Source organism: Empidonax traillii, unplaced genomic scaffold (assembly GCF_003031625.1).
Source record: "Empidonax traillii isolate 1590-97213 ecotype Southwest subspecies unplaced genomic scaffold, ASM303162v1 scaffold142:size1213974, whole genome shotgun sequence".
NCBI classification, from domain to species: domain Eukaryota; kingdom Metazoa; phylum Chordata; class Aves; order Passeriformes; family Tyrannidae; genus Empidonax; species Empidonax traillii.
This window is the reverse complement of record NW_020955335.1, coordinates 739,847-753,478: the sequence shown is the minus strand read 5'-3', so window position 1 is coordinate 753,478 and position 13,632 is coordinate 739,847. Positions and strand designations below refer to the sequence as shown.

The 13,632-nt window shown below is 41.9% G+C and overlaps 1 protein-coding gene across 4 annotated transcripts in view; it reads right to left on the bottom strand.

Annotated features, from left to right (window-relative positions):
* The window catches only part of THSD7B (thrombospondin type 1 domain containing 7B), a 306,100-nt gene that overhangs the window by 40,575 nt on the left and 251,893 nt on the right, over positions 1 to 13,632 (bottom strand). For 3 of the 4 annotated variants that reach the window (XM_027884317.1, XM_027884316.1, XM_027884318.1), the window contains exon 17: positions 1,929 to 1,934. The exons of the other annotated variant lie outside the window; for it this stretch is intronic. In XM_027884317.1, the coding sequence (XP_027740118.1) occupies positions 1,929 to 1,934 (6 nt within the window). The remainder of the gene's footprint in view (positions 1 to 1,928; positions 1,935 to 13,632) is intronic. 4 annotated transcript variants of the gene reach the window in all.

Here is a 13,632-nt window from a genome sequence, read left to right as displayed (position 1 = left end):
ATGACTTCCAGAACAAAAGTTTGAAAAGATCATTATGTGGTAAGACTTCTGAAATTATCGGAATTCCTGAATTTTTTATGCCTCTAGCAGATACCTGCACAAATACTCGTGGAGCAAATTCAGCACTTTTAGTTTTCATTTACGCCCAAATCAAAGGAATTTGTGATTTTTTTCCTCCTTTGTGGTGCAGAAAAAAGAAAATCAATTAGAGCTTCGCTAAGGTTCTCAAAAGCCTTCACTGGCACTGAACCACGAAAACCCAGACCTGTCTAAAACTTTGTAGTTGGTAAAGGGATGGGATCCATTTTATTCTAAGTAAAATATATGAATTCAGAGTCAGGGCAGTAATTATGACAGCACAGACAGAAAGCTGCATCAATTCCCAGTGTCTGCTCTGCGGGCAGTATGGAAACCCCTACAGAAACAGACCCTTCACCACTACTCTACTACTTCAAAAACTGCTGAAAAATCACTTTCTCTGAAAAGAGTGAAAACACTTATCAAGCCTCTGAAGTTTCTCCTCCTCTTGATTATCTATTTATAGCCCAATCCTCAAACCCACTCAACTTTAATCCTAATTTACCCATGAGAAAACTGAAGATGAAGAGTGATTTAGTACAGACAGGTTGGTGAGGGAGCCCTAAGGGAGTGGGGAACTGAATCTGGAAATGCCCAATTTCCTGCACTAACTGGATGACATCTCAGATTAAAATCAGATCCTGAAAAGTTCAGATAAAGACATTTCAGGATGAAGTAATCAAAAAAAGCAGCACCGTAAAATTCTGGCTGTAAAACGAGGCAAAGAGGGGAAATTAGGAAATCAGCAGGATATTCCTGCTATAAAGATATCTGGATGCTCCCCTTTCCCTCACCATGCTCTTTACTGTATCTAGCCTTTTGCTGGACTTTACAAAATGCTCCTAGTAAATCCCTTTCACGCTTCTAACGGGTAATTAAATATTCAAAGTCAGACACTGCTTTATTTCAAATTCTCAAGTGCAATGAGAGGAAAATGCCTTGTTTAAAAAGTTAATTGAGGCGAGCTCTCTCGAACCCCAGTCGTTACAGCTCACACTGACAGAACTAACATGTTGCTCAGCAAGGTTTATTAATTCATATTTATGAGTGGTAAGTGGTTTTATTTTCTGTGAGATTGGTGCAGGCATTAGAAACACCAAGTTGTGACGTGGTAAAGCATGACTGCTCTTTCACAGAGATTAAAATACCAAGTTGGCATCATTCAACACGAGGAAATACGGGAGAACATGCAGCTCCTGGCCCAAACTTGCCTCGCAGGTTTTACTGTCACTACGGCCTCTGAGGAGCAGGACACAGCACAAAGTATAACCCTGCAGGTATTGGGCATTTATTTCTACCTGAAATACTCAGGCAAGACAATTTAGTCTCAGACCTATACAAAAACTGTAGCTGTTGAATTGGAAACGGTGGATATGAGAATATGATCACAAATGCCCAGTTCCTCTGGCTCTGCTTTTTTACTCAATTTTTTAATTCTGTTTTGTCCAGATGAGATATCGACAAATGCCATTTTACTATATTGTCACATATGGGGGGTCTAAAGCGAGGCAGAAACTCGTTAGTGAGAGTTTTGGTGGATTTTACAGATTTCAGAAGTTGCTGCAGCTGCTGCTGCCTCCCTGTCACAAAGCCAGGCAAGCATAGCAAATTTAAGTAGATATAAATAAATCAATGTCCCTTGTTTCTGAAACAGCACATTTTGCTGCAGCTGAAGTTTCAGGGGTAACAAACAAATGTGGCACCTCTCTGGATGAATCTGTTATGCAGTAACAACGTTGGATCCAGTTTGGAAGAGGGGAAGGGGAAAAAAGTTGATTGATGTAGAACAACATCAAAGCCCCTTTTCACTATATGAGAACAATAAGATGAAGACAGATTGCAACACCAACCTGAGCCTTTGTAGAGGTCCATGTTAGCAGGGCATGACAAGCAGAAAGGAAAGAAAATTATATATTCATTAGTTTAGCTGCTGTATGATAATACTGCAAAATAAATTTAAAAAAAGGGAAGAAAATCTACTTAAAACTGCCACAATGTAAGGTTGCATTCAATTCTTCGATTTCCCCATCTTATAAAAAAAAAAAAAAAAAAATAGAAGAAGAAACCAGGCATTTCTTTGTGAGTGAAAAGCATGACTATGATGAAGAATAAAGCACAGTTCATTCAGCTCCATCCAGCAATCCTCTGAAGTTCATAACCATCTCTCACAATCAAAAAATAATAAAAAAAGCTGTTAAGCTTAACCTGAAATCTGGTAAGACATCCCACAATTATGGACGATCAATCATAACAGATACAAAAGGTTTTCAGACATTTAAATCTTAATTGGGTGGTTCTGCCAGTAGCAAAGCCTAAAGGTTCCATGCTCCCACTGCTCTCATCTGACTGCAACACCCAGCAAAGCCCACACAGAGGTGCATCAGGAGCCATCCAGGCCTGGAGAACACGGGGTTCGTGAGCGAGTCTGCCCAGCCAGTCGGTGCTCCCAGACCAAATCACAGCCTTCCAGGAGGTCAGAAACCTGCCCCGGCGGGATATGAGCAAGTAATTACTAGATCCAGAAGCCAAGTCATCTGTCACATGAAATGAAATAAATGCCAGCACTAAACACAAACAGTCCCACAGAAGCACTTTCTTTGTGGGCATCTGGACAATAGGCAATTTACAGAAAAGACCATCAGAGCTTCCTGCTAAGTTAAAAACGATGCCTCGGAGACAAAGTTTCAGGCCTAGTCTTTCTTTTAAGAGATTTTAAATCATTTCAAGGTCTAAAAGCTTCAAATTGATATTCTATCAGTTTATTTTCATGTCTTAAGCAAGAATGAATTAGCACGACAAGAGCAGTCAGGTTTGTCCTTACCATCGTATGATCTTGAACTGACAATTTTTCCACACGAGATTTAAAACCAGTTAGCTGACAAGAACAGTTTGATTGATGGCACCACAGACAAGAGATAGAAGAGACTGGGAAGTGCCAGGCAGTTGAAAGTTATGTTTTTTGAAACACGCTTCTCTGAGGCTACACCAAGGGCTGGAAGCAGAGAGAACTGCAAACCGCTCCTGAGGCTTCCTGCAGTCACAGCAAGAAACAGTCCAGTTTATGTTCCTGCAAAAGCGGGAACAGAACTGCAAACCAGCTCAAAACCTGATTGTTTCGTTAGGATGAGACTGTCACTCTCCCCCCAGTCCACTCAGCAGCAAGTCTCATTCCTCCTCAGCTGCATCCAGACGGAAGCGGATGCTCGCAGGGAGAGCGGGACGAGCGCTGATGGATGAGTGATAGATCCCACAGCTTCAGAGCTCAGAAAGATCACCCACAGCCTGATTAATAACCGGAGCTGGAAAAATTTCCTTAGAAGAGCGAGTTCCTGCCGATGCCCGGATATTTGACAGCCTGTTGCATCGCCTGTTTGTGGTAGCTGTCTTTCTGCCAAGATGGGCAGATGTTAATACTGCGCTCAGACACGGCGTTACTGGAGCGATTTTCTGCGTATAATTACAGGTAAGACAGACCTCCCAGCAGTGCTGCACAGGCCAGCCATGGGACCAGGCAGATGAATTCACAGATCTGAAGGCAGCTACAACCACACTGCTGCACACTTAGAAATCCTACAGTTGTTACAATCTGACAGTTTTTATTTCTATTTCTTATAGGCGGGTCCAGACAGAAAAGATTTAGGCACAGAAGAGCCCAGCTTTCTTTCCCAAATGCATACATTCAAGAAAAGCAATGTGCTGCAGAGAGAAACCAAGCTTCTACCTGCAAGAACATCCATATTTAATCAACTAAAAGCTCCCTTGAGCCAAAAGTTAAATTCTACCCAACCTACTTCAAACATCAGAGTGCACACATACCGTCCCTGAGCCAAAAGATAAGAGGGAAGTGCTTGCAAGCCACTACCTTGTGGGGTAGCTGATGTCTCTGTAGTTCTGGGTATCTTTCTTCTGTTCCTTTCTATCAGAGCAGGGAATATGTATTCTCAGATTCCTACATTTCTATCACTGACCCGTAGTCTGAGGTTAAATGCTTTACATGGACCTGTACAAATCCAATGCCAATCAATGGAAAGTCTTCTACTAATTCCACTGGGTCACGCTGTGGCAGGCAAGGAATGTCTGGACATTTATAGGCACATCACTAAAATTTAGGGGGGAGAAAAAAAAAAAAGCATTGATCATGGTGAATTTTTGCTGCAGTATGTATTTATTAAGAATGTACATCAATACTGCCTATATATTGCTGATTAACGAGAAGCTATATAAAAACCAAATAGATGGTTTTTTGAATAAATCTGACAAGGAACACATCCCTACCCATAGCAGGGGGGTTGGACTAGACAATATTTAAGGTCCCTTACAACCTTACAAGCATTCTGTAATTCTCTGAAGGACTAATTGCATAACTCTTTGTGCACATACGCCCACACATTGCAAACATCAGATCTAGCACATGGTTATGTTTTCTTAGTTTTAAGGAGTTTATGAGTGTCTGAGTACTGGAACCCTACCAGAATCATGCACCAGTAGGTACTGTACCCTGTAATAGCCACCACCAGCGCACCAAGTCCTGCTGTGTACCACTGCAGCGTTCAGTGGGGATGTCAGGGCACGAGTGATTCAGCAATTCTCACACCTCTGCCATTCCCCAGAGCACCACCTTCACGCATCCATGACTCTGGAAATAATGGAGTGAAAAAGGCTGTTTCCCAAAGCAGTAAGCAAAGGGAGTAAATAGAAGGAAAATGCACATGGAGGCTACACAACACAGCTTTGCAGTGTGTCGTACACACGAACCACTCTACCTGAAACCTTTTAGAGAATTAAATAATGCAACACAGCAAATAGCATGTGGTAGAAATCAGAGGGCAACTGTACCTTAAAGATCATGCAAATGGTCTAAAAGAAAGTACTCACTCAGCCCACAGAAGATGAGAAAGAAAGGAAAACTAAAAGGCAATAAGACAAGAAACTGAATTTGAATGGCAGATATGAAACGAACTGAAGAGCCCAAGAAATAAAGGGAAAACCTGTTATCTATTGCAGGAGCCACACAGAGAAAGCCCAACACTAAAACGTGAGAGATGTACAATAGAGGGAATGGCAGGAAATAGAAGATCACCAATGGGGTGAAAGGAAAGAAAGGTGAGATAAACTTTTTATGATGAACACTGACTCAGAAAGTTTGGCCAACAAGGAGGGCAAACTTGAAGAGACACTTGAAGTGTTGATAGGTTATTTAGGAATGATGGAGAAAAGATACTGGGTATCCTTTCGAAGATGAAATGCAAGAGAGATGGAGGAGGAAAGGGATAAAAAACAGTGACCTGCACAGCAGTCATATAAACTTTTATTCTTGGGAAACTATTTTCCTACAGACATTATCTAAAAGCAGCAGAAAATAACAAGGAGATGAGTAGCAGGCAGCATGGGCTTGTCAAGAACAAGCTGTGTGAAATCATTCTGATGTTCTTCTGTAACAGGATAACAGATGCTGTGGATAGGGATGAAGTGGCAGGCATTCTGTTGACCTTAGTAAGCCTTTCACACTACCGTTCAGGCTAAGGAAATATGGTCTGGATTAATCTAATACTCTGTAAGTACAATGCTGGAAAATCAAATTCTGAATAGTAATAGTGTAAAACGGGCAAGAAACCTCTAAGATGTCTCTGCAGAGCTTTATGTTCTATATCCAGTCATATTCCTTGTTTTCATTAATTTGGGGCTGATGGACTGAAAATGATTCTTACTGGCTCTGCGGATGCTGCCAAGGTGAGAGGGACAGCGAGGCAATTGGAGGACAGGAAGAGAATTCAAAATGGTTTATGAATTGGTGAAATGGAATGAAAAAATAGGTTGAAAGAGAAGTACAGAACTACAGTGACAAGAGACTGACCAGACAACAGCATGAACACAGGACGAGAAACAAATGGCTCCTCTGTGGTACCATTGCCCTGGATCCAGAAATTGTAGAGAACCATACAGAGAATGTGATTCAATAGTATTGTAAAATGAGGCAAAAGCATAGTTTGTAAAACTCTGAGGTACCACTTCAGCCGTGGCATAGATTCAGCTCAGATGCATGCACCCAACTTCATGAGACATCTGAAGGATTTGAACCGAGAGGCAACTGATGACAGTAACACTATTAAGACCAGAGTCAATTTGCCAAGGTGAGTGGTGGCATTTCCTCTTTTGCTTTACAGGCAAACATTTAAAACACCAGTATAATTAGTGACAAACTATATGATGGCAGGTCTGTCAACAAAGCATGGTACCGCTGTCAGATAAAATAGCAATACTGAGCCATAAAAAGAAATAACTCTGCTGCATCATACCAGATGCAGAGTAGCAAAAAGACACCTGAGAGAGCTTTAAAGAGATCTTCCAGCAGCTTGAAACCATCTATCTGCAGCATCACTGAGCTCCGTGCTGGCTTATTCACTGCTGCCCTGAATAAATCACAGACTACCAGATTGTGTTTTGGAAACCAGGGGCTCTTATACCTCATACAGGAATAGGATGGAGGAATTGATATTATATTAAATATTAACAGCACTGTTGTAGCACTGCCTGCAGTCCTAGCTCCTCATTGTAGAAGCAACATGGATAATGACAGAGTGGTTAAAGGAAACCCAGAAAAATAACTCAAGGTCTGAAAAATTTGCTTAAAAGTAACAAAATGAAGGAACCTACTTCTTTGGTTTAGATGAGAGGTGGGAAGAGAAGACTCGATGATTTTTGAATTATACAAAGTGGATTTCTCTCAGAAAAGCTCCTTTTAAGCTAGCAAGTAAAGAAATATATTTCCAAGGCTGAGAGCTGTAGTTAGACAAATTCATATTCAAGTTTTAAAAAAAGAGGGAATCTTTTAAGCATGAAGGAAATTAACCATTGGATCAGTTTATCCAGGATAATTCAGCCAAGGTGGGTGCCTTTCTACAGACCTCCACAGGCAGGCATGGATTTGCCTGCAGTCAAGGAGCTTATGCAGACCATCATCAAAGCAGACCATCACCATCATCACGATCTGGTCTTACAATCTCTGAATGAGGAATTCCACAGAAGACTTCTAAATCACATAATAATCATTAAGTGAGCACCACATTTACTAAACCACACTATATACTTTAAATACAAATTGTAGATTGAAGCTGAAGGGATGCTTGGGTTGATTTCACATACATTTTGAGAGGTTGTCAAAAAACCATAGCTCTGCATTATAGATCAGAAGCACACTGGAGTTCAGCCAGTCCATGTATCATCCCCTAAATGTTGATCCCCCAAAGATGACAATATTTTATTTACTGCATTGGCTCTAGCTACTAAATTTTAAACAAGAGAGGAACTGAAATTCAGCAGGAGAATACACTTCTTAGCAAGGTCATGATGGCACCAGTAGCGCACACGATGGAGGAGGGAAAAAAAAGAAGTAATTATTTAAATAAAGCAAACTCTCACTTGGCTGCATCTGTTCATCAGTGACTTCTGTCATTTCTCAACTGTAACTCTGAGGGGGGTAAAATAGATGGAATACTTGGAAATGCAAGTTGGAGTCTTCCTGGGTAGAGGTTTCCAGGTTTTTGGTTTGCTTCTGAGACAGCTGCTTGTGCTGGTTTTTTTTTTTACTAAGACCCCTGGCTTAGCAAAGCATCCCTGACCCTCCTGCAGGTCAGTGCATAGCACCTGGCACATGGACAAATATATGCATGTACGCATGGACATCACTAAGAATAAATGCAAGCTGATTGACAGGAAAGTGAAAAGAAAGAAAACAGAGAAAGAACAACTGGCAAAGAAGGGCAAATATTCACTGTACAGAAATGCATTGCAGGGAAAACAAGAAAAAGAGGAGAGATGAGGTAACAAGGAATACTGGCACTGACACAGAAAGGGATAAAGGCAACAAAAAGACAAAGGCAAACACTAGAGGAAGGGGCTGGCTGTGTTTTACAAAGGCTTAGCAAAGTAAAACACAAAGCAAAACATGTCTGAGGCAGCACAGAGGCGCACAGAGAGGCAATGACAAAGTTATTTGCAATAGGGAATACATGGAACCCTGCTGGGCTCAACTTGGGCTGTTTCTTTGTGGTTTGGCAAGTCCTGTAACAGCATCTGGTCATGTGAGACAAGTGCAATGGATCAGAATAGTTGGGAAAGCAGCAATGTTTAAAAGGACAGTGCCTTTATACCTATCAACGGACAGTTTGACAGTGACCTTAGTGCCACAGTTTGCTCTACATACAAACAATAGGCAACACAACCATGGTTATTTTCAGCTTATTTTACAAAGCCACTTTTGGAAATCTTTGTTTTCACCCAGCAATGCTAGCTCCATTTGCTTCATATCAAAGCCTCTCCCACAATGCAGCTGTCGGGTCCAGACACATAAATTTCACAGAGTCCTGGAGTCAGAGAATATGAGGTTGGTCAGGAAATCCAGGATCCTCTGGTACGGCTTTTCAAGCCAAAAGCACGGTCTAGACAAGGTAGCCCAGCACCCTGTCCAGCATCTTAAAGCATTGGGGAAGCCACCACTTCCCTGGGGAGGTTGTTCCAATGGTTGATTGTCCTCATGGTGAAAAATGTTCCTTGTGTCCAACAGGAAGCATTAACATGTACCTCTTACCTGTCGTCTTTTCCATAGAATTCCTCTTAAAAAGGGAGTCTCCATCTTCTTTGTAGCCACCCTCTAAATACTGGGACGTGGTGTTAAGATCTCCATGATTGCTTTTGGTCTGCTGAGCAAACAGATCATACCGATCCTCCTTGCCCACGTATGCTGAGCAGGGAAACAAGCCACATTTCACTGCCTTTTCATTTAGACTTGACTTAGAGGGGAACACTAGGCAGCAAGAAAAGGAACTGCTCACTCAGAGACATTTAAAAATACTTAAGCATGGCAGTAAATCCTTTCCATGTTTATTACAGGGACACCAGAAAGTTTGCAAATGACATTTTTAGTTGTTGACAAAGCTAGATTGAAGGACCGACATACAATACATTGTTTCAGATGGGTACAAGGAAATATACCCTGGCAGAAATCACTGAAAAATCCACTGCATTTGGTATAAATAATAGTTGGATTTTTGGTTGTTTCGGTTTTTTTCAGATTGTCAAATAAAACAATTTAGCTGCCTTCTGTTACCTTCAGTTATATCAACAAAAATAATCAGAGAGGAAAAGTGCCAAACAAATTCCTTCTTTTGCACCACAGAGAGGAAAAAATAATCAACTGAGTAACAATGTTATTTGTGCTTGTGTATGTTTAGACAAGGAAATATTTTTCTTAATAAAAACAAAAGACATCACAATTATGAAGAAAACAGAAACCTGAGGTAGCATGTTTCCCTTCTAAATACAGTGAAAGATGCTTCTCAAGAACAATGACTTTCTAACTCTGGCAACTGCTGGATACCAGTGAAACCAAACCATATTTATTGCTGTGATGGTAAGCAAAACTCAGGATATTCAAAATAAACAACCCCAACCACAAAATTTAGGCCCCTCTGTTCCTGCCTGGCTTCCTCATGCACTGGTCTGAGGGCTCTGGAGCATGATGTGCTCCTGTTAAACACAAGGAATGCAACCAGGCAGCACTGCCAGACAAACGGCCCTTCATGAATAGCTCAGACCTGAGGTCTCCCACACAAAAAGAAAGAGGATTTCTCTTCCTCACTCATCCAGAGAAAACAATTACAGCTGCACCTGAGCACTGCAGAGTGAAAACAAAGCAACTAAGGAAAAAGCCTTATCACACACTGGGCAGGAGCTACGTGGTTTCACACAACACACAAAAGCATCAGAGACATCCCCACTGCTGGCATACGGGATTTCCACACAAAACTGGGAATGTTTTGGGTGGAAATCCCATAAACACCACATCTCTGGTGCAGAAAGACATCAAAGCCACCCAGGGCTGTAACTGCAGCAACTCGGAGATGAGGGACCACAATGTCCATCTGGCCAGCTTGAGCAAAAGGCAACTCAACACTCCTACTTGCTTACTGGAAAATGTGCTTTGATGCTTTTCAAAAATTTTAGTCTTCACTTTTTCTTGCATTCCCAGCATCAACAAGACACATCACCAGTGGGGAGGACTGGGGCAGAGAAAATGCCTGTAACTGAGCCCAGGGCAGAGAAAATGTCAGCAACTGATGCTATTTTAATGGCTGTGCTTTTAAGACCTCCTGGGGATGAGGTTAGATGCCACAGTGGGTAAAATACACCCTTCCTTTGGGAAGAATTATGGGAGGTTTAAAGAAAATTAGGTGAGGCACTGAAGGAAGCCCCTGACAGTCTCTGGCACAGGTGTGTACAGTGGCAGCTCAAAAATGCAGAAAACAAACCAGAATGCAGTAAGATAAGATTATCTTTGCTAGTAATACATGCAGACTTCTTCACAGCATATCTACTCATAACAAATGACATTTTTAACAATTCTGATGATAAGGATGCATGCTTTTTGGGGGGATTAGTCCCCTCAGACTGAATGCTTCTGCAAGTCTATGGTTTTTGGTTTTCCCAAAGCAGCGTGCTACTAAGCATTCAGACTTTGCTCTCATGTATTGTCTCTTTTGGGTTGCTTTCTTCGTGAAATTCCATTTAAATCTTTCCATCAGAAGAGGGTATTGTGGCACTGGTTGATTAGCTAGGAAGATTTTTCCTTACAGTCAGCCTCTATCTCCACTCTTTTAATTCCACCCCATTACCCTTGTTACACCCCTGGGCATCACGTTGTATAACTGGCATATTTCTTTGATATTTATGCCCTTTATGTGTTTGGGAACTGTTATGAACCCTGCAGACACTGCTCAGCCCCAGATGCCCTTTCACATCAGTATTTGGCTCTTCCCACTCCCCCAGCAGCAGGGGAGCTGTGTTAACTACAGCCCAAACTCCCATTCAGAAGCAGCCTGGGCAGCACAGAGAAGCTGTAGGGCCCCAGCCCACACAAGCCCTTGAAGTCTTTAGCATAAGCACACACAGGTTTAATCCAGACTTTGATGGAAAACAGGACCATACCATTCAAACATCGCATTGCTTGCTCTCCCCTGGCTTCTTGGCCCATTTACTGCGCTCTTCCCAGGCATTAGAGGGGAAGGAAAGCTCTCTATCTATGTTTATTGCGCAATTCAGTTTTATATCAGCGTATTTAACTTGTTTATGCTGAACTCCACTGGCTTAGCAAAGAACCATTGAGCAGAGTCTTAGGGGATTACATTCAGTATTTTCTCTTAATTAGGCCACGCTGGCTCCTAGGATGCTCCGTGCTGCTTTTATCTGCAGCCTCCCACAGACTGGAATTGTGTATCTCAATATTGTAAAACTGTTTTTACTCTTCTCTGAGATAAACCTAAGGAGATTAGACTGGTTGGCTTCTCTCAGGTTGCTGCAGATTATCACCCACAACCTCACTGCCCCTGTGTACACGTCCCTTATCTCCTTCCAACACTTTCCAGTTCTGAATGCTTCTGATTATATGATAGAGCCTGAAAAATAGCCAGGGTCTCCCTCAGTGATTTGCTCTTTATGGAAATGCACTCATTTTCTTATTCTTCCCTTTACCCGTTCCTTCTTCAACAGACCATTTGGGACAATAATCTGAAAGCATTTATTGCAGTCAGGCTGGCTTTCCAGAATCACTTGGTCTGCCAACTATCAAGATTAATGACAGCACTGGATTTCAGAAACCTGGAGGCAAGGGAACATCCAAGCTTTCCTGAAAGTCGTAAGAAATCCAAGGACTAACTTCTACTGCCTGATTCTCCTTAGGCTGCAGTACATTTCTCTGTAGAGATTATGATTATTTAATATGAACATTAGGAACAATGTGAGGCTATAATTCATCTCAAAACCTTCAATCACACTTTCAGACGTGACCAAGCAGTGGGAATCTAAGTGTCAATGGGACTTCACCTTGTGGACACCTCTGTGCCCAAACCAATGTCACCCTGCCTGGGCTCTCACATCAGGAAGGTCATCTGAATGATCAATATTTTAATAATGTTAAATCTTTACTCAAAACCTTCAGCCCTGTACATGTAGGGTATGGAAGTTCCTGCAGGAGAAGCAGGTCAATAAGCTGGCCTTCAGTTCACTGGGAGGTAATTTCTGACAGCAGACACCATAATGTGAGGCAGGGAATTTATGGCTAACTCAGGACAGTGCAAGTGTCTGATAGAGCCTGCCAAGATCAGCTGAGGGAGATCCCAGCCTCTGGCACAGCAGCAGTGGAGCTGTCAGGTATTGATTCACATCAGCAGGCAAGGACTGGGAAAGCTCAATCACCAATTGAGCCCAGGATCCGTGGGGATCAAGGGTCATCCTGAATTATTTATTTGGTTCAACAGGTGATCTTTGGTCTTTAGATTATCTGATTCCACTCAGCCACCTCCATAATATATAATTTTTTTCCTTTTAATCTTCTGTCCCACTCTCCCAGTGAAAATTAATTTTCTCTCTTCTTCCTTTGCTCAGCCATGTGCTGAATCCTGGATGACTGTCCTTTCTTAGAGGAATATAGAATAGGTGTCCGTTTTCCCAATGGCAACATCTAATAAATGCACACCTTAGAATCACAAGTACTAGAGATAAAACATCCTTGAATAATGTCAATATAACTTTCCAACTAGTTCAATACAGTATTAGTTCCAGTATGACAATGTCTTATTTTCAAACAGTTATTTATAGGGTTTTCATCAAGTTACCTGGGATTTTTTTTTTTTTTTTACTGTGCGTAGCTCTTTTCTCCTTAATATTCAGCTTAAAACACCTCTGAAATCAGAGCAGAAAAACCTCCTGGTTAATTTGATGTTTCAAGTGTCAGTACAATTTCCAGAAAGTACAAGAATTACAGAGGTCGAAGGAATCATTCCAACTTACACCTCAGTGCTCATTCACAGTGAGTTTCAAGATAACCTCTGATGACAAAAACATTCTAGCCCCAGCTTCAATAGATGCAGCTTTGAATGATTACTTGAGCTCCTGTTTGAACAGCTTAAGTGATCATCACCACGGTGTTGGATGCTGTTCAATAGTCCACTCCTGGCAGTGGCAATAGTCTGGTCCTGGTTGTGCACCCCTTTCCCACTCTGAGCGCACACACCACCAGCAATACACCCCCCGGGAGCAAAGAGCTAACAGCTGAAGATTGGTGGGTCTGCAAACCCTCTCTAGATAATCACATACCGAACATCACTGATATGCTTTAAGTGCTGCAACTTCTGAGGCAGAAGAAAAGGAAGCAGTTCCAAAACTGGCACGGAGGCTAAAAACCACCTTCATCGCGATTTTCGCTGTGGGAGCACAGAGTTATGGAGGAGCCAGTAATTACCAACTTATGTGAGACATCATTTGTTTTGTAACTGCTAACTTATCATCCTGAGTGGACTTCAGCCTGTGCAGTCTCCGAGAGACACCCACCGTAAGCTCCGCTAATTGGTCAAGTGCCAGAATGGCTGTCAAAAATGTGCTCCGTCGGCATTTCCTTATGGAATCCATCAGGGTGTCAGCGAGGAGTTTAGCCCTCAGAGGTAAAAAAAGAATGGGAAAGGCATTTATGAGTTTGACAGGATTTTAGTGTAAAAGTTAAGG